The sequence below is a fragment of the Tauraco erythrolophus genome, chromosome 24, assembly GCF_009769465.1.
Source record: "Tauraco erythrolophus isolate bTauEry1 chromosome 24, bTauEry1.pri, whole genome shotgun sequence".
NCBI classification, from domain to species: Eukaryota; Metazoa; Chordata; class Aves; order Musophagiformes; family Musophagidae; genus Tauraco; species Tauraco erythrolophus.
The window spans coordinates 2,543,283-2,562,858 of NC_141488.1; the positions used below are offsets into that span (position 1 = coordinate 2,543,283).

Here is a 19,576-nt window from a genome sequence, read left to right on the forward strand (position 1 = left end):
GTCATGAGTTTTTTAGGTTTTATTAGGGTTCTTTGGGAGTTCAAGGCTTTAAAAGGACTTTTTCAGCCAGAATCTGTGCGTGGAAGCGGTCTTTGCCAGTGTTAGTAACAGATTATGAAATGGGCCTTTTAATTGTTTCCTTGTAGCTCTTGTTTATTTTCCTTTTTCTTTTACTTTGAAACTGGCTGAAAAACAAAAGTACTTGGCTTTGATGTTCTTAGCACCGCAGGATTGCGTTTCGTGCACTAAAGGACAATTTTGCTTGTTTCAAAACTTGGGGTTTTTAATTGGATATTGCTAAATGTGTGGCTGTATCGACTTGAATCTTAGATCTTAGGAGAAAGGGAACGTTTTTGTGTGTTTGATCTGCAGAGCTCTAATAACACAAACAGCAGCAATAACTAGGCATTGTTGGTATTCAGTGGCTCTGTGCAAGACTTGTGGAGCTCCAATACAAAGTAAAGAGACTTTATGCAGAGTTTGATGTGAGAGATTTTCACCCTGAGAGGAAAGAAAAAAAAAAAAATCTATAGTAAATAAAAGGAAACGAAGTTTTAACTTCCAAAACTGCTACGAAAATGGATTTTTCAATCTGTGCTTCCAATTACTCTCTCTCCAGCGGTTGCAGCGGCTGCAGCTTCGGCCAACGGTGCAGCGGGTGGCCTGGCGGGAACGACAAACGGACCATTTCGCCCTCTGGGAACTCAGCAGCCCCAACCCCAGCCCCAGCAGCAGCCCACCAACAACCTGGCATCCAGCTCGTTTTACGGCAACAACTCTCTCAGCAGCAATTCCCAGAGCAGCTCGCTCTTTTCTCAGGGCTCTGCCCAGCCTGCCAACACTTCCCTGGGATTCGGAAGCAGCAGCTCTCTCGGTGCCACGCTGGGGTCTGCGCTGGGAGGATTTGGGACAGCAGGTAAGAACAGCAGCTTCTTCGTGGAGAAAAAGGAGAGAAGCAGATAGCTCCAGATGCAACCAGTGAGCTGCTGGAGCTGGTGCACCGAGCTGCTGAGCCCTCCTCTTCATCAGTCTGAGGTTAAATGGAAGTTTTTCTTTTTCTCTCAAAGGGATCTTTGAGGTGCCTTCCAACCCAAACCGTTCTCTGATTCTGTGGTTCCTTAGAGACTGCTTTGACTTGCAAAATCTGCAGCACTTTCTGGTGAAGCTTCCTTTAGTAGATGATATATTAGAAGTACCAAAGTAATGGGTTTGCTTTGCTGTACACACTATCAGTTGTCCCCTTGTTGCTACAGATTAGGTTTTTAAACAGCTTTGGGTTTCCTTGCCTTCACTTGCATGTGCTTGCTGGAGATACTGGACTAACAGGAATTGGCTCCAGAGTGGTATCCATCCTGTGCTAACCCTTACCTCAGAATAACGACTAAGTAACTTTTCATAATTTAAAAAGAGCTGATCTGAGGTGGTTTCCATGCTTTGTTCTGGGAACTGTTTCAATCCTACACCAAAAAAAGTCACTTACTGTGGTTGCAAGAAGTGTTACGTACATGGTTTGGTTTGATTTCTTTGTTAGGCAACTGGGGACAAAGATTTTATTTTTTTTTCAGAATAAAACCAAACTAGAAAGATGTCTGTGGGTTGGGTTTTTTTCCTTAGATCTGGGTTTTTTTTTTTAAGTAAAACAATTGGTTTAATTACTGCTTAGTCTCAGAGGTAGTAATTATGTCCTGAACTTTCCTGCTTTCATCAGCATGAAGGGCAAGTTAAAACATGCCTTTTGAACCTGCTCCATCAGAAAAGACTGAGGGACATACTGTCACTGCATTAAATCACAGTTTTAAATAAAATTTATTCTAAATATTTTTCTTAAATCCAGCCTGAGAATTTGAACCATCTTGGGTTCAGGTAAACATAGCATTCGCTTCTTTCACTTCAGTTTATTTAACTAATTGAATTCAATTACTAGTTTGCTCAGTGCCAAGATGCACAAACTTGTTTTCCCTCAATCAATGAATAGAAATGTGAGGGTGTTGCTTCTAGAACTTGTGTGCAGCCATGAAAAACGATTAGTTCATTACAGTTAACAGTTTCACTATTTATTAAACAAGATTTTAATGCAAAATTGATTTTTTTCCCTCAAGTTGGCAGTGCGTTTAAAGAGGTTTGTATTTGACTAGCAAGACAACTCTTCAAAAAAACGTGGGGTTTATGTGTTAAATTGAATTCTGATTTCCATCTCAATAAAGCTTGGTGCAAACAGGAGCTGTTTTCTAATATAATGAAAGGTGAGCACAAGGATTTTCAAGTAAATGTACAAGAAGCTGTACGTGCTCTTAAGTAAACACGACTAGATAAAATCTCGTGTTGGGTTTGGTTTAGCTCTAATGGCCAAAGAATAAATATGAGGCAATGCTTGTAGGGTGATCTAATATCTTCTGTTAAACCAAGTCATGTGCTTAGGGGAGAAGAACTTTGAAGTAGACCAGCCTTCCTCTGAAGGTTCAGAAGCAAAGCATTAAGCATTTGTGTCCAAAAGCCAGAGTGTTCGCTGTCGTGTCATTCTGTCACTTCCTTTAGGCAGATTTTTATCTCCTTGATCTTTCTGCTTGTAGATTTTTGGAGCTGTATTTCTCGATGTGTTCTGTCGGTAAAAACTACAAAACTATAAAGGCGAAGACAGGATTCAAGCTAATTTTGTACATCGAGGAATTCTGCTTGGTCATGAACAACATGGTTTTAATTAACGCATTTCCTTTGGGCACGTGCAACACCCTTGGGAAAACAGCAGCCTGGTGCAATGGAGTTGTTAATAGGTGCCGTTGTGCTGGCTCTCCAGTACAGCTTGTCTCGGGCAGCTGGCGGACATCACGCAATTTTACTCTCTCCCTCTTTTCAGTTGCTAACTCCAACACGGGCAGTGGCTCCCGCCGAGACTCCCTTACAGGGAGCAGTGACCTGTACAAGAGGACATCCAGCAGTTTGACACCTATAGGACACAGTTTTTATAATGGCCTTGGGTTTTCCTCCTCTCCTGGACCTGTGGGAATGCCTCTGCCCAGCCAAGGACCTGGCCACTCTCAGACTCCACCACCTTCCTTATCTTCACATGGATCATCTTCAAGTTTAAACCTGGGTAAGAGCCACAGTGCCACTGTCCCAGTGCTGCAGATTCCTGCTCTGCTCTCCCTTTGTGCAGAGCTGTGAACACCCCACAGCTGGGTAGGTGAGATACCTGCTGCCTAGTTGCTGCTCTTATTCCTTATTTCTTATTCATTTCCTTCCAGTACCTAAAGGGGCTTCAAGAATACTGGAGAGGGGCTTTGGACAAGGGTGTGGAGTGACAGGACACGGGGCAATGGCTTTAAACTGAAAGAGGGGAGATTTCGATGGGATCTAAGGAAGAAATTCTTCTCTCTGAGGGTGGTGAGGCACTGGACCAGGTTTCCCAGAGAAGTTGTGGCTGCCCCGTCCCTGGAAGTGTTCAAGGCCAGGTTGGATGGGGCTTTGGGCAACCTGGTGTAGTGGAGGGTGTCCCTGCCCATGGCAGGGGGGTTGGAACTGGATGGTCTTGAAGGTCCCTTCCAACCCAAACTGTTCTGTGATTCCTGTGGCAGAGTCCGTGCTTTTGCAGAAGTAGGTGAAACACTGAAGCTGGAGTTGTAGCACCTAGTTATGTGTTTTATCTCTTGCAGCAGTTCAGCTGTTAAACAGGAAGATTTCTGTATTGCCTCCTTGTTCCTCCTCTCTAAATCATGGATAACATTTCCAAGTGTTTGAAAAACAAACTGGTTTTCTTACGCAGATCTTGGTAACAGCACCAATTGTTTGCTATACTTGAATAAAACAGATGTGTAGGGCTGATCCTTAAACTTGTCAGATGTTTTAAAATACCCGCTACGTTTTCAATAATAAATTAATGAGCTTACAATACAGTTTCTTCTTTTAAGCAAAATATGCAGTGTTATCTGGAGCAGTACTTGGCTTTTAGCTGAGGGTTTTGTGAGTTTGCTTTGGAAAATTTGCCATCAGTGTGGCCTTATCAAAAGTGCATTAGGGCATGGGAGAGGCTTTCTTAATTTTGACATGATACATGACTTTATGCAAGCTACATCTTCTGCTACAGCTTCTGGTTGGCCTTGAGCTCATAGATAGAATAAAGTAAATATTTCAAATAAATAAAGCAAACATTAAATAATAATGCAGTGCTCATCTGAGCTTCCTGAAGTGTTCATTTCCAGCCCTCATAAAAAACCAAGATAGGTTAATTGTTGCATCTGCACGGGATCATTTAGTACTTGCTCAAAAAAACCACTTTGTTTCTGTCACGTATCTATTTGGCTTTAACAAAACTTCTGGTTATCAGAAGAGTTTTCCATACATATACGCACTCAACAAATACTGTATTTATCATGTTTATTACATGCATGTGTGATAAATTTGATGCTGGCTAAAGGTTAGCATGCAATAGTAATAAATATGATTTTTTGAGATCAAGTTTAGATTTACCATCTTTCCCTGTTCAGAGTGTTAATAGAATTGGAAGGGTTTTAGCTTTATTTATGCAGCTGTACAGTCCTCAAGCTGACAGTTAAATAGCTACAATAAATTAATGCTGAAGACTAACCAGATTCCAAATCTGGCACTGGAAAAAGTCTGTTGCCCCTGCGGGCAAACAAAAGAATGAATCTTAAAAACTGTATCAGAGGAAGCTTAATCTGTTGGAGAACAAACCCTGGCAAGAAAGAGGAGTTACCATTTCCATGAACGGGCTGTGCCCCAGAGCTGTTAGCGTGGATCCTCCCATCTTGACAAAATATTCCTCCTTGCAGCCAGGTTTCCTCCGTGGCTGACTTTATGCTTGATAGTGCTGCAAGAAAAATCTCATATAGAATAGCTCTGCATTTGTGTGGTTTTCACCTTGAAATCCACAAAAGGTCATTGTATTTTTTTGTTTCTCTTTCACCTGTAGTGGGAGACAGTGTTAAATGTAGTTTCCTTTGGTTATAAAACAAGTTTTAATGCTATAAAAACAGCACAGGCATTGGTTTTCCTTACAAGAAGCTTGAGGCTGACTCCTTTTTTTATTTGGGAGTGATGTCAGAAGTAGTTTGTGATAAAGAGGACGAGGAGTATTTCTAAATATCTAAAAATGAAAGGACAGATGGGAACACCCAAACGTGTGGTTTGCAAAAAGGAAAACTAGAGCAGTTGGGTTTAGGACCACGTCCTACCACCGTGTTACATGGGAGTAGACAACCCGGGGGAGTCGCTTCATGTAACTTTGATTTCAGGGTTACGCAGTGATGTAAGTTGACGTTCAATCTGCCTTGCCACCAGCAGATCTATGGTTAAATGCAGTGTAAGTTGTGGGTTTGACTTTGTCACGTCTCATGGATGCACCAGTCAGTCGTTTGTTGGGTTAGTGTTGGGTGTAAAGATTCAGCTCCGGCTCTTCTGGCCTTCTAAAAACTCATAGCTGTGAAAAATGGTGTGTGTTTATCAAGCTGGGTTTTTTCTGGTGTTGCAAAGTGACCTTGTGAAGTGTCTGGGCGATGGCGAGTACCTGCAATAACCACGCAGCCAGTTCTTACGGAAGGAGCTGCTGGAGGAGGAAGGCTGAGCTAAATACTGGCTTTGAACTCAAAGGTACATGCAGCATGGGCAACTGCGCCTAGCTGGGATAAAGCAGCTGGACATACATAGCCACTTTTGGGTGCCAAAGGCAGCAGAGGCCCTCTTCTTCCTCAGTATTGATCAAAATTACAGAATTATAATTACTAAATACATTATTTATGTATTTTTTAATTATAAAATTTAATTTTGGCCAGGCTACGCTTCACATCAGTTCATGTAGACCCACGGGCAGCTTGTGTCAGCCCGTGTGTGTGTAGCTGACACGGTCCCAATAGAAGCACGTACCACGCTGCAGCTGGGGCTGAAGGTGTCCGGCTCTGGGTTTTCCCAGTTTGGAATGGCGATCAGGTTCTGCAGCGGATAATTATTCTAATTTTATGGTATGCTTGCGAGAGAGCTGCCCCACACTGTAGTCAGTCTGTAATTTAGAAGGGGAGGCTGTTGGCTCCTCCACTGCCCAGCCCTGGAGGCAGCGTGGGGTCCCCTTGGTGGGTGCCTCTGCGCTGAGCCCTGCGTAGGGGAGAGCAGCAGGGACATCTTCTCCGCCTGATTTCTCACCGAGACGTCTCTTCATCTTCCTTTTTTTCTCCATTGTTCTGGCATTTCTCATACCGGGAGCTCCTGCGTTGCAGAGCAATTCGAGGGCCTTGTAAAAGTCCCCTGGCAGCTTGCTCAAGAAGTGCTTTGTTTTCACACAGCAGCCTTGGCGTTTCTTCCGCTGTATTATTTTCTTTTTTCACTCATCCTCCCATTGTCCTTTTCTTTCTTCGCAATCAGTAATTCTTTCAGGTTAACGTCTGTCTCAAGTGTCCCAGCGAGCGCTGAGAAGATGACTTACCATTTCAAAATAGAGAATGGTCAGTTATAACGGCCGTGGTGTCTGCCTTGGAGTCCCCAGGATAGAATCCGTGCACTTCGTCCTCCCCGAATACGAATTTTTCCTGACATATCCCAGACACTTTTAAGAAAATATGGTCAGTATGTTCAGAGGCAGAACCACACCACAGCTGTGACTTCTATACAACCTCCACGTACTGCACACAGCACTGGTTTGCTGTGGTATGTCAGCGCAGAGTGCTTTGCATGGGCAGTGTGGTGTGAGCACGGTAAGATGTCTCCATGTGATTTGCAGATCCCCTTTTTGACGTTTGTTCTGGCTGAGGATGCAGAAGAAATGATCAGTGCCAACATCTTGCGAGAGTCCTGTCCCTTTCTTCGGGGTTTTTGCCACTTTATTCTACTCTGGTGTCCCTAAGAGCTTCAGAAGCTTCCAGCCTCCGTGTGCTGCTCTTGAACAAGGAGCTGTTTGGTTGCAGTTATTGGTAAGATCCCATTGAAGTCTGGGATCTGACAAAGTCGCTGTGTTCCCAGCCGTACGTTGGCATAAAGGAGCATGAGGTGCTCCCAGGTTTCTGGCCTTTGGATGTTGACAGGTGTGTTTCAGAAGCGCTTGATTTAGCAAACTTGTTCCCAACGTGATCTCTTAATTCCCAGTATGATATGGAACATCATGGGGAGACCTGCAGTCAGCATCTCCATCAGAAGAAAGAGAGAGGGGTAGAAAACTGGAGTGAGTTGTGGTTTATTTTGAGTCTCCAGAAAGGTCAGAAGGTTTTTCTCAGAAAACCTCTGGCAGAGAAGACTTTTTCTGTACAAACCGTGCTTTCCCTCTTCACTCCGAGATAAGGCATAGGTGATAACAGTGAGTGCTAAACCCTTTCCTCTCACAGCGGTTGCAGATGATCAGGATCTAGTTTTCCACTTCAGTGGGTTGATGCTATGACTCTCACTTGCTCCAGGCTTTCAGAAACCAAGTGGTAATTCTGAGCTCTTGGAATGCCACGGAAAAACGTCGGTATGCCATTGCTCAGCTTGTTGCTGTTGGGTTTCCTTTACCTGAGAGGTGATCTACTGTTCCTTTGAATATCGTGGTCCTTCCAGCAGTAAGGAATAGCACTTGGTTGCTTTTTGGAGTTCTTGCTCGATTCGAAAGTCGGGTCGATAGAGAAGGTGATGGCCACACCCTTGGCAAGGCAGGGTAAGAAAGATGTGAACAAGAAGCTCTCAAGTCTCCTTCTCCTCAAGGTTTGGCACCAGCTCCGGAGAAGTCAAAACACTTCAGACACTGAGTCTGCTCAGCTCAGAGACAGGGGAACTTATTAGATTGTTATCAGATACTTAATTCTCATATTGTGTTTCCTGCACGGGAGCTTCCTTCAGGCACTGATGGCAGAGGAGTGCAGTTCACTCAACCTTTTTTTTTTTTATTTGATATTTTTATTTCAGACACTGCCACGTGCACAGCTGCCTGGAGAAGGTCTGTCCTCTTTGCTGACAGCCCTGCTGATGTTTACCTTGAAGGTCTTCCCTCCTTTGCAAAGACTTCTTGTGACTTTTTTTTTTTTTTTTAATTTTCCTAGGTGCTTTGGCCTCGCTGCTTCGTGTCGGCTTTTTCAGGTGGCAGCTTCTCGTGCAATACGAACCTTTTTCTTGGGAGGACTTTCTTCCACCCAGGAAAAACCAAACTCGCTCAAGGCACCTTTTGGTCCATGACCAGCAGAGGGATCCCGAGCCCTGCGAGAAAGGGAAGGGTCCTCTGCCACCTCGTTGCAGCAAATGTTGGGAAATTCCGGGCAGGAAAACAGCATTTAAAGGCTTAAGTGGGTTCCTATCAACGCTTGCAGTGCGCTAACTATATGATGAAGTGTTACCTGGTCCCCATACCTGTTTCTCAGTAACTTGGCGGCTGCCTTAACGTGGATGGAAGTGTTTAGAGCAGCACAGGATTATTTGTTTTTAAAGAGAGTTGGGGCTGTTCAGCCTGGAGAAGAGAAGGCTTCGGGGTGATCTTATTGCAGCGTTCCAGTACCTAAAGGGGGCCTACAGGAAAGCTGGAGAGGGATTTTTTACAAGGGTGTGTAGTGACAGGACACGGGGCAATGGCTTTGAACTGAAAGAGAGGAGATTTCAGTGGGATCTAAGGAAGAAATTCTTCCCTCTGAGGGTGGTGAGGCACTGGACCAGGTTGCCCAGAGAAGCTGTGGCTGCCCCATCCCTGGAAGTGTTCAAGGCCAGGTTGGATGGGGCTTTGAGCAACCTGGTGTAGTGGAGGGTGTCCCTGCCCATGGCAGGGTGGTTGGAACTGGATAGTCTTTGAGATCCCTTCCAACCCAAACCATTCTGTGATTCTATGATTTATTGGTTTTAATTTATTGTTATTTACCTGTATTTAGTAGCGATTCAGTTTTTATATCCAAAATTTTTGTACTTGCTGCCTTTTCCTTATCTAATTTTGTCTTAATTCTCTCCCCACCCTCAGTATGCTTCTTTTAAGTCAGACCTTTGCATGGCAGCAGGATAGGTGGAAAAAAAAACTGCGGATGAAGGATAAGGTAATTAGAAACAGCAGGTTAGCAAGCGGTGGGATTGACAATTCTTCTATTTAAGACAGTTTCGACACAGAGTGAGGAACAGAAGTTGTTACAGTCTGTTCTTTGCTGAATCTGTCGCTGATCTTGACAATGCAACGGTGCCATGCCATGAAACTGCGCTTGAACGTGTCCCCATCGAAATTATTTTGGGGGCAGTTCACTTAGCTGAGCTGAGACTACTTCCGAGTCGAACTGTGTCAGAAACCCGTCTCGGTGGAAAAGCAGTAACTGGAAGCAAACCAGCATGCCCAGGTTGTAAATTAATCCCTCGGTCGCTTGATTTCTCCTTGTGAAATACCCTCGTTTTTGTGGCTTGCAGGAGGGCTCACGAATGGCAGCGGCCGTTACATCTCCGCTGCTCCTGGCGCCGAAGCCAAGTACCGCAGCGCCAGCAGTGCCTCCAGCCTCTTCAGCCCCAGCAGCACGCTCTTCCCCTCGTCTCGCTTGCGCTATGGGATGTCGGATGTCATGCCCTCCGGCCGAAGCAGGCTGCTGGAAGACTTTCGCAATAACCGGTACCCTAATTTACAGCTGAGGGAGATTGCTGGGCACATCATGGAGTTCTCCCAAGACCAACATGGATCCAGGTGGGATTAAAATCCGTGCGCTGCAGGAGAGCTGCTCTTTGAGGTAGCGTCGTTTGCTGTTTGCGTCGCGTCTTGAAGCAAAGAGGCAGAACAGGGAAAAGGGGGTGTGAAAAGCCAAGTAGTGTAGCGCTCTGACCCTTCTTTTTGAAGATTGTTTGGGTGGAAATGCTGATAGCAGGAGTTCCTCTTCTAAAGAGGAGCTTGCTTGCTTCGCAGTTTGCTTACTGGTCCCACTGGCACAGCTTAACTCACTTCAGAGAAGCCACTTGGCCACGAGACCTTGTGTATTTTTTCTGTTGAGATCTGCTTTGCTTGGAAAGAGGAGGCTTTTGGGATACTGACAATGACATGTGGCCATGGACCTCAGATTTCAAATTGCTGGATAGGGCAACTGTGTTTTAAAGACTTAGGTTTTTCAAGAGCTCAGTGCATGGGGCTTTTGAATGGATTTGTATTAACGAATATGTTGAGGGCGTATATGCCAGTGACATTTCACCAGTCCTATTTTTCAGGTTTATTCAGCTGAAACTGGAGCGTGCTACCCCAGCAGAACGTCAGCTTGTGTTCAACGAGATCCTCCAGGCAGCTTATCAGTTGATGGTCGATGTATTTGGAAATTATGTCATCCAGAAGTTCTTTGAAGTAAGTCTGCGTTCCCCTGCAAGTCTTACTCGGATGCTGCTCTCCTGAGGTGTTGGACAAGCTCATAGAAACCCTCCTCTTTGGCTAAAACGGTGGATATCTGTTGACATTGATGTAATCTCCTCCCCACAGGCTGTTACGTCATTCCTCTTGGGGTGACTGAGGTGTGGGGCTCAAAAAGATTCATCTGACAAGTAACACTTTGCTTTGAGATGCAAAAGGTGTAGGAGTAAATAGCAACACACCCAGGAGATGTAGGTCCAACAAGACTTTTCAAGGATGCTGTGCTCAGCTGTCAGTACTCATGTATTTAGGAACAAAAGAGAAACTCTTCCAGTAAACAGCACCAACTGGAAGAAAGTGCTGTGCTTTCATACCAGGAGGTTTGGCAGACGCCCATCTCTCTCTCTTGAAACTGGTCTGTTCCTTCTCCACCAAGCCTTGGTGGTTATGTCCAGTAATTTTATAGCACCCCTGTCAAGGGTTGCTGAACTGGCACGTGTCACCCTGGTGACTCCAGCACCTTTGGCTCTGGAGTTTTTCACATGCGCTGGGCATGTCTGACAGACGCAGAGCAGACGTCTGCCTCGTGCCCGTTCACATCCGTTGAGGTATGGTTGGTAGTTTCTTTCCGGCAGGTGCAGCGTTTCTTGTTTAACACTTCAGCGTGGTGGCGTGGGAGGGCTGCTGTGCTGCTGGGCTTTTGTGCTTGTAGTGATTGGTTTTCATCTTCCCAGTTTGGCAGCCTGGAACAGAAGTTAGCCTTGGCAGAACGTATCCGTGGGCACGTTCTGTCCCTGGCTCTGCAGATGTACGGCTGCAGGGTGATCCAGAAGGCCCTGGAGTTTATTCCCCCAGACCAGCAGGTAATTGTAAGTTTCAATTTTAACTTTCTTCTTGATGTTTAACGTTTCTTGCTGTTTGGTGACCTCAACTGCGACCTTCTGTTCCTCTTGTGGCTGGTGTTCTTTTGGTTTGGTTTATGGCATGTTTGTTACGTTTTATGTGCATGATAAGTACGTGACACTGGTCTTGGGTCTCGTCGGCATCTCCTTTTCCACTTAACTGGTGACGGCGTTGGTTCTCTGTTAATTGCCTGAAATCAGATCATGGATGTAGGAGAAACTGAGAATGATAGTGAATTAGAAGATATTTTTAGATCCCTCGAAGGAAGCAGTGCCAGAGTTTTGCCTTTAATATTCTCTGAGATATCACTGCTTTGAATGTGGGTCAATATTCTGCCTTCCTGCGGAGTGAGATATACGAGGAGCTCCTAGTTCCTGTCGAGCCAGGCCTGGCCTTGGAGAGATGTGGATGATAGCCAGAGTTCCACTCACAGCTCATTAATAAAGCGATTCCTCTAGGGTTTTATGAACAATGAATTAAGATGAAAAATACGCTAGGCAAGCTAGGTAATAAAGGTGTTTGAAATCTCATATTACGATTCCTATGTAGGTTATGAAATTAAAAAACCAAAAGGAGGAGTGTGCTTTCCCTTTAGGTCGAGCTGCTGCCTTAGTGTGTCAGCAGGGCGATGGGTGGTGGCCTAAACTCCAGCACTGCTGCTCTGAGGGTTTACTCATTGTCTTCCTGCAGAATGGTGTTTTTGAGTACTCTGCACTCCCGCAATGCCTGGCTTTGTATCAGTTGCAAAAGTGAACTCAGGCAGTTCTGTAGTGTCGTTAAATTTCCCCAAACTGTCATTCTCTGTTTTCTGATCATGAAGCTTTTAGGCTGCACATGTGCTGCGTTAGTCCTATCTCACCTTTATCTACTCAAATTCCTCAATATCAGGCACTATTACTGTGCCTGTGTAAAACACAGCAAGTTCTTATCCCAGTGCTGCCCCCGTTTTAGTGATATATGAAGCTGATACCCAAAAAGGTTGTGAACTTTGGCAATTTTAGATTTCTTTCTCTTTGAGGGGAGCAGAGGAGAAAATGGGGGCTGCACAGTAAAGTTGTGGATCAGCAAAATTTCTCAAATTTGGATACTTAACTTGTAAAAGGACGCTCATGTTTAGTGAAAGCAGTGCTTCACCTTCATTTTGTAATAGTGTTTCTCGTGGTGGCTTCTGGAGCCCAGCAAGCTCCATCTCAGCACATGGCCACTGGAAAACTTCCAGTTGGAGACACACGGGTGCATCCTTCATACCTTTCATATTCTTGGCCACGTTGAGCGGTGAAAACTTGGCGTTTTTCCGCCGTGAATGTTGGTGGTGCTTTCTGTTTGTCTTTCTCTCCTTCCAATAGAATGAGATGGTACGGGAGTTGGATGGCCACGTCCTGAAGTGCGTGAAAGACCAGAACGGTAACCACGTGGTGCAGAAGTGTATTGAGTGCGTGCAGCCTCAGTCCCTGCAGTTTATCATTGATGCATTTAAGGGACAGGTAAGTCCTTGGCCAAGATACTGACTCTCATTCTTTGTATTCTTCTGTGTTGCTTTGAACAGCACGAGAGTGGCTGTAACTTGTTCAACTATTTAGAATTTTAAATTTTAGCGAGCACCAGTTGAAAGGTTTATGCAGCGACGTTAGGGAGCCCGCAGACTCTTTGGTCGTGTCTCTGTTATCGTTTTTGTGCAGGTATTTCACAGTAAAGCGTCCTTGTAAAAATCTGTTTTCCTGGAACATCAAGTGTTTTTTGACTGATGGAGGGGAAAACAGATGTCTCGCGAATCCATCTTCATAGTAAAGGTGATGAGCAGAGTTTTGTGATGGGTATAGTAAACTTTCATCATGATCCCTGTTTGGGAGGGTGGCTTAGAGGCCTGATGTTTCCCAAGGGGCTCAAACCAGGGGGAAAACATGAGTTTCACCTAGAAAAAGGCAGTTACTTGTGCTTCATTCTTCCATTTTTTTCTTGGTATCCTCTCCTGAATTGATGTCCTGGATATTAACTGTGTAGCTGGCTTTGTTCTGCCTGTAGTCAGCTTGTCTTCCATTACAAAAGCGCTGGTTTGGGCGTTTCCAACTTCAATTTAATTGGCTTTGGAAGGGGACTTTGAAGTATTGAGGGTTTTGCCACAGGGATGTGAGGATAGCCTGGGGTTATTAGAGCAGGAACCAGGCTTTATTAGTTTGGCTGCTCCTGGAACAGCTATGAAAGTGGGGACTTGCTTGGCTATGTCAGAACAAGCAGGATTCTAGCTGGAAACTTGCTCAGCAAACTTACTGGTTAGAGTTTAGCTTTGGACCTTTTAGCTCAGGAGTGAGGCAAGGCAGAAATGCCTCTGGGAACTTGGTTGATGGCACTGACGTTTCTTTGACCAGCCAGCCCAGTTTCATCTGAACTTTCATATGGAGAATTAAACTTATCACCTCGAGACTTTTTCTGCAGTTAATTGCACTCCAAGTCCCGTTTTTCTGCACGGTTTACTCAATAGTTATTAAAAATTTGTAGACTGTTGAGTTAACATCAGGGCTTGGATTTGCTACTCTTGTTAATTTTAAGCAACCAAATAGGACTTTGTGCTTTAGACAGAAAATTGTGCAGCCATAATAAAACGTGTCATGTTCTTACCAACAGATTTGGTAATCCGTTAGAAATGAGAAAGAAGGCTCTTTGTTGTCAGTTCTCCTAAGTGCAGTTAAGGCTTTTAAACAAATCCAAATAGTTGAGGAAAATCCTTTGCTGTGCCTTTTTAACCTTTCTGGGTCATACAGTTTCTTACATAGTTTAAAATACGTAGCTGGCAAGCAGTATGCTGGACTGATGCTTCTGAAACTGTTGTAACGCAGCTTCTGGTAACACTTGGCTGTCCCAGTGCTCTTTTTATTAATCAAGAGGCTTCATCATTTGTTTTCCTGTTTCATGAATGGGGAAGCTGAAACACAGGTAGGGATGTGATGTGCCTGCAGTCACCCAGTTAGTCCTGTGGCAGCGGGGAACAGATGTTTCCAGTTTCAGTTTATGCTGTCTGGAGCTGCGGTGCTGCAAGCTGGAGTTACCTACTGTGCCTGGGAAAAAACCAGCATGTGTTCATTTAATTCCGAAAGGTTTCTAGGATTCAGAAAGACTAACGGATGTGTTGCTGCCTATGCTTGCCTGTCTTTGTTGAACGCAGGTTTTTGCGTTGTCTACACATCCATATGGCTGTCGCGTGATCCAGAGGATCCTCGAGCACTGTCTTCCTGAGCAGACCCTTCCCATCTTGGAGGAACTTCACCAACACACCGAACAGCTTGTTCAGGTCAGTGTGGGAAGGAGGAATGTGGGTGCTGGGAGATGTTTCTCGGTTTCTGGTTTGTATTAGGAGAGCTCCTGGCAGCCTGTTTGGAACTCCAGCTACAGTGCTGCTGACGTCGTGCGAACACAGGGACTCGGTTCCTTAGGAGGAATGCGGAAGAACATGGCAGCCAAGAAATGCATCGTCACTGATTGGTTTGGCTATGTGCAAATATCCAGCAAGTATCAAAGCTGTGGCACTCCCCTTTTTGATAAGGATGGCACATGTCCTAACACTTGACTACAGAAGGTATAGTGCAAGTGAGATCTTAAGGGAGTTGACACAAGGAGCTGATTACTTCTAGGAAAAGAGTAACCGGGGTTCTTAAAACGTGTTGGTTTTATGCACACCCCCTGCCTGGCTGCCTTTCCTCTTCCTTGCAGTCCTTCTGAGAACTTGTGTTACTAAGATTCTGGTGTAGAGGCATGATGGGTATAACAGTATATGAACCCTGTCCTGTATGCTCACGTATTTGGCACATGGAAAGTGGGAAGAGGTCGGGTGTGGAGGTGAGGTGTCAGCCCATGGCTCTGGTATTGTGAAGTGGAAAAGCAGATATCTTGTGGTCTGAATATACACACATTCCGAATATGAACAGGCGTAAGGACAGCCTTCCGTTCAAGGGTGGTGTTTTGCTTTTCATACTTGGTACAGAGATGTAGTATTTTACCTGCTGCTAAAACTTCAGAACGCATGTTTTGGTAGAAGTAGAAAGTATATATGATTTGTACAGTGTATATTTTAATCCGTGTTTAGTCCAAGTTTGTAAGTCTTAATGCACACTGGGAACTAGTTTGCTATTAATGGTTCCTGTCCACGTTTTGTAACACACTTGTGCTGTCTCTCAAACAGGATCAGTATGGGAACTATGTTATCCAGCATGTACTAGAACATGGTCGGCCTGAAGATAAGAGCAAGATTGTAGCAGAAATTAGAGGCAACGTGCTGGTGTTGAGTCAACATAAATTTGCTAGGTATGAGTTTGTTCCTTAAAGTCTCCACGCCCTGTGGGAGTATGTACATGTGCTAGAGTTGCAGAAGACTTAGGGGTGGGGTGTAGGTAGGTGAAAGGAGGTAAAAATAACTTTTTGCTTAACAGCAGAATGCTATTTATGAGTTCTTGTAAACTGGGATGAGTAACTGGCAAGGTAAGTTTTACTCGTAATGAAGGAGGTTGGAGATGTGGAGGAGTAGCTCTAATCCAAGTTCCTGAACTTGACCAATAGTTTTTGTGTTTGTTGGGTTTTTTTTTTGGTTTAGTGATTTTTAAGTGGTTGCTATCCCTTGGATAATAACGTGCCATAAGAGCATTGCACGGCCTCTGGGATGCTGTGTTAAGCTACAAGAGAATTTGGGAAATCGGTGTAGCAACAGCTCACTTTCATCCCACTTTTCACGGAAGAATCTGGGATTTTTGGGAGTCTTGCAGTCCTTTTTGAGACACATACATCATGATGTCCTCTTAGGGAAGCTGCAGCAGTCCGAGGTTGTTAGTCTGGATGCTGAAGAGCTACCCATGGGTAGAACCAAAATCCAGGTATCTTAATGGATGTCAAAATGAAGCAATAACTTCCCACACTTACAAATTCCTTTTGTGTGTATTTTCAGCCATTTGAAGGTGAAGGCTGAGCTCTTCAAAGGCTCAGTGTTCCCCTCTTTTTTTTGATTGTAATTTTGATTAGTAAAACAGTGCTTTACTACGACACACAAAGAACAACTCGTCTGCTTCTCCGGTGGGCACGCTGTGAGGACAGACACTGATCTCAAACACAGCGTCGCTGTAGAGATGCACAAATTTGGGTGAAATAAATCCTGAACTGGTCCTTTACCCAAATTCCCACTCAGATCCCAAGTTCCTCGGACTGCTCTTCTGTTTTGCATTGCTAAACTTCCGTGCCAGCACATCTCTCCCAAACGGTCTGCCCGTCCTAGAAGCGTAAGAGATCTCGGGGTTGAATGAAAAGCTCCGTAGAGATGTCGTTCCTCACAGATTTCCCTTGTTGTTCCAGCAACGTGGTGGAGAAGTGCGTCACTCACGCCTCGCGTACGGAGCGCGCCATGCTGATCGACGAGGTGTGCACGATGAACGACGGCCCTCACAGTGCCTTATACACCATGATGAAAGACCAGTACGCCAACTACGTGGTGCAGAAGATGATCGATGTGGCAGAACCGGCTCAGCGGAAGATTGTCATGCACAAGGTAAGCAGCTGCTGTCGGTGGAGGAGGACGTACGGCTTGTTGCTGTCACACTGGTTGCAGAGAGGAATTCAGGCTGAGATGATTGCTTTTGCCATCAGAATTTCCGAACAACAGAGGTGTTTCAAAGTTGAGTGTTTCAGTAGTGGCTGAAATAGGAGAATGTGAAATAACGAGATGCCATTTGGACTTAAAACTAGCTGGTTGCTTCTAGCAATCTCTTCTGACCTAGTAACCCAGTTCTGCACTTGTGGTGTAGCAAATGCTGGGAAAAAAACAAACACACACTGAGACTTTTACTGCTGCGGTACCTTGCGAGGGTCCTCAGAAGGTCTGGCGATGACGACACACTTGCCCTCACTGAGAACAGCGTTCGCTGACGAGAGCGGTTTCATGCGCTCAGTGGAGCCGAGCCAGACCTCGACACACCTCTTCTCTATTTCTTGGTTTTGAATAGTTTCATAGAATCACAGAATGGTTGGGGTTGGAAGGGGACTCGGAGATCATCCAGTTCCAACCCCCCTGCCATGGGCAGGGACACCTTCCACTACACCAGGTTGCTCAAAGCCTCATCCAACCTGGCCTTGAACACTTCCAGGGATGGGGCAGCCACAGCTTCTCTGGGCAACCTGTTCCAGTGCCTCACCACCCTCAGAGGGAAGAATTTCTTCCTTAGATCCCATTGAAATCTCCCCTCTTTCAGTTTAAAGCCATTGCCCCGTGTCCTGTCACTCCACGCCCTTGTCCAAAACCCCTCTCCAGTTTTCTTGTAGCCCCTTTAGGTGCTGGAAGATCTCCCAGGAGCCTTCTCTTCTCCAAGTTTTTGATGAGAGACTTCCAGGGTTTAGTGTTATGCCGCAGTGTTTGAATTCATAACAGTTTCAAGACTTAATATTTGTCAAAAATGAAGACATTTTGGAATTAAATATGCATTGCTGCCAGTCCTGCTTCCCAAGGCTATATGCCTCCCTTGGGGCAGCAGGCTCTAAAAATCAGGTGATGTCTTCATTTTCCTGCTTTTAAAGGTCACATTTGTGGGTCTTTATTTTTTCCATTCACTACAGTTATAGACTTTTAAATGTGTAGTGGAACTGAGATTATTTTCTTCAGTCCCTGGTTTTAGGGTCTGTTACTTTGTGAAAAATGCCACCCAGAGCCAGACCTCTTATTAGAAATAAAATACTGACTAACACTGGCTTAGAAACCCCATATTTATTTTTTATTTAAGAGCAACTATGAGGAGTGTCAGATGTGCAAACCTCAGTGGAATCAAGTGTATTTAAGAATCCTTGAGTAAAATGGACCAAGTGATTTTTCCGTAAAAAGAAGTGGGTGTTACCTGTGCAAAGGAGCTGATTTTTAGCCACAAATGGCAGTTGATCAGTATATAAACAACATATATGCAGCCGAAATAATCTTCGGGGAGGTTAATTCTTAGGTTTAGGAATCATTCAGAGTAGTTCTTTTAAACCAACATCTGTGTTAGTCCAAAACAAATCATGAAGATAATTAAATAAAAATGTGTGGCAACGGATATGCACAGCTTGACTGTAGCAAAATGACCCGTAGCTTTGCTAATCTACAGATAGAGATATGTATATATTAAAAAAGAAAATAGGAATGACTGGTGGGTTGGCCATGGCTGGATGCCAGGTGCCCACCAAAGCTGCTCTTACCACGTCCCTCCTCAGCTGGACAGGGCAGAGAAGACGTAACGGAAGACTCGTGGGTGGAGACACGGACAGGGAGGGATCACTCAGCAATTACCCTCACGGGCAAAACAGGCTTGACTTGGGGAAAGTAGTTTAATTTATTGCCAATCCAAATCAGAGTAGGGTAATGAGAAATAAAACCCAATCTTAAAACACCTTCTCCCCACCCCTCCTTTCTTCCTGGGCTTAACTTTAATCCCGAATTCTCTGCCTCCTGCCCCGGAGCGGCGCAGGGGGTGAGGAATGGAGACTGCGGTCAGCTCATCACGCGTTGTTTCTGCCGCTCCTTCCTCCCCAGGGGAAGGGTTCCTCAGGCTCTTCCCCAGCTCCAGTGTGGGATCCATTCCCACAGGAGACAGTTCTCCATGAACTGATCCAGTCTGGGTCCCTCCCACGGGGTGCAGTCCTTCAGAAACAGCCTGAGTCCCCTGTGGGGTCACCAGTCCTGCCACCAGACCTGCTCCAGCCTGGGCTCCTCTCTCCACGGGTCCTGCCTCTCTCCCCACAGTGTTACAGCCCTCTTTGGGCATCCAGCTGCTCTGGTGTGGGGTTCCTCCATGGGCTGCAGGTGGATCTCTGCTCCACCATGGACCTCCATGGGCAGCAGGACAGCCTGCCTCACCATGGTCTTCCCCACGGGCTGCAGGGGAATCTCTGCTCCAGCACCTGGACCACCTCCACCACCTCCTCCCCCTCCTTCTTCACTGACCTCGGTGTCTGCAGAGTCGTTGCTCTCACACATTCTCTCTCCTCTTTTCCAATGCAGTTCTGCAGGGTTTATTTTTCCTTCTGAATTATGTTATCCCAGAGGAGTTTCCACCGTCGCTGATGGCTTTGGCCAGTGATGGGTCCGTCTTGGAGCTGGCTGGCACTGGCTCTGTCAGACATGGGGGAAGCTTCTGATGGCTTCTCGTAGAAGCCCCCTGGTTACCCAGACTTTGCCACACAAACCCAACACAGTGATCTTTACTGCCGTGGTGTTCTTCCTGGCAAGCAAAGTCTTTTGAATAAAACGCTAATTAGCAATCAGGGTGGTTGTCACAAGCAGAAGTGGGATGACACCTAAGTGGGAGTGGCTGAGTGGGAAGATTCCAGCTACGTTATGGAACTGAGCAGGAGCTGGGGATAGTGGAGTGGATCGACTGCTGCTTTTGGATTGTGAAAATTGCTGCTGGTGCCAACAAG

The 19,576-nt window shown here is 45.4% G+C and overlaps 1 protein-coding gene and 1 non-coding gene across 8 annotated transcripts in view; both read left to right on the forward strand.

Annotated features, from left to right (window-relative positions):
- Window positions 1–19,576, forward strand: part of PUM1 (pumilio RNA binding family member 1) — a 78,414-nt gene that overhangs the window by 56,279 nt on the left and 2,559 nt on the right. For 4 of the 7 annotated variants that reach the window (XM_086626239.1, XM_086626243.1, XM_086626244.1 and 1 more), the window contains exons 13-21: window positions 620–916; window positions 2,855–3,091; window positions 9,343–9,610; window positions 10,123–10,252; window positions 10,990–11,124; window positions 12,505–12,642; window positions 14,319–14,444; window positions 15,333–15,454; window positions 16,490–16,682. In XM_086626239.1, the coding sequence (XP_086482365.1) occupies window positions 620–916; window positions 2,855–3,091; window positions 9,343–9,610; window positions 10,123–10,252; window positions 10,990–11,124; window positions 12,505–12,642; window positions 14,319–14,444; window positions 15,333–15,454; window positions 16,490–16,682 (1,646 nt within the window). Of the gene's footprint in view, window positions 1–619; window positions 917–2,854; window positions 3,092–9,342; window positions 9,611–10,122; window positions 10,253–10,989; window positions 11,125–12,504; window positions 12,643–14,318; window positions 14,730–15,332; window positions 15,455–16,489; window positions 16,683–19,576 lie in introns of those variants that run through there. The other 3 variants (XM_086626242.1, XM_086626245.1, XR_015222849.1) reach the window with 2 other exon arrangements.
- On the forward strand, window positions 17,012–17,097 carry LOC147527076 (small nucleolar RNA SNORD103/SNORD85). The gene has a single exon (XR_015222854.1). It is a non-coding gene; the product is annotated as a small nucleolar RNA SNORD103/SNORD85 (small nucleolar RNA).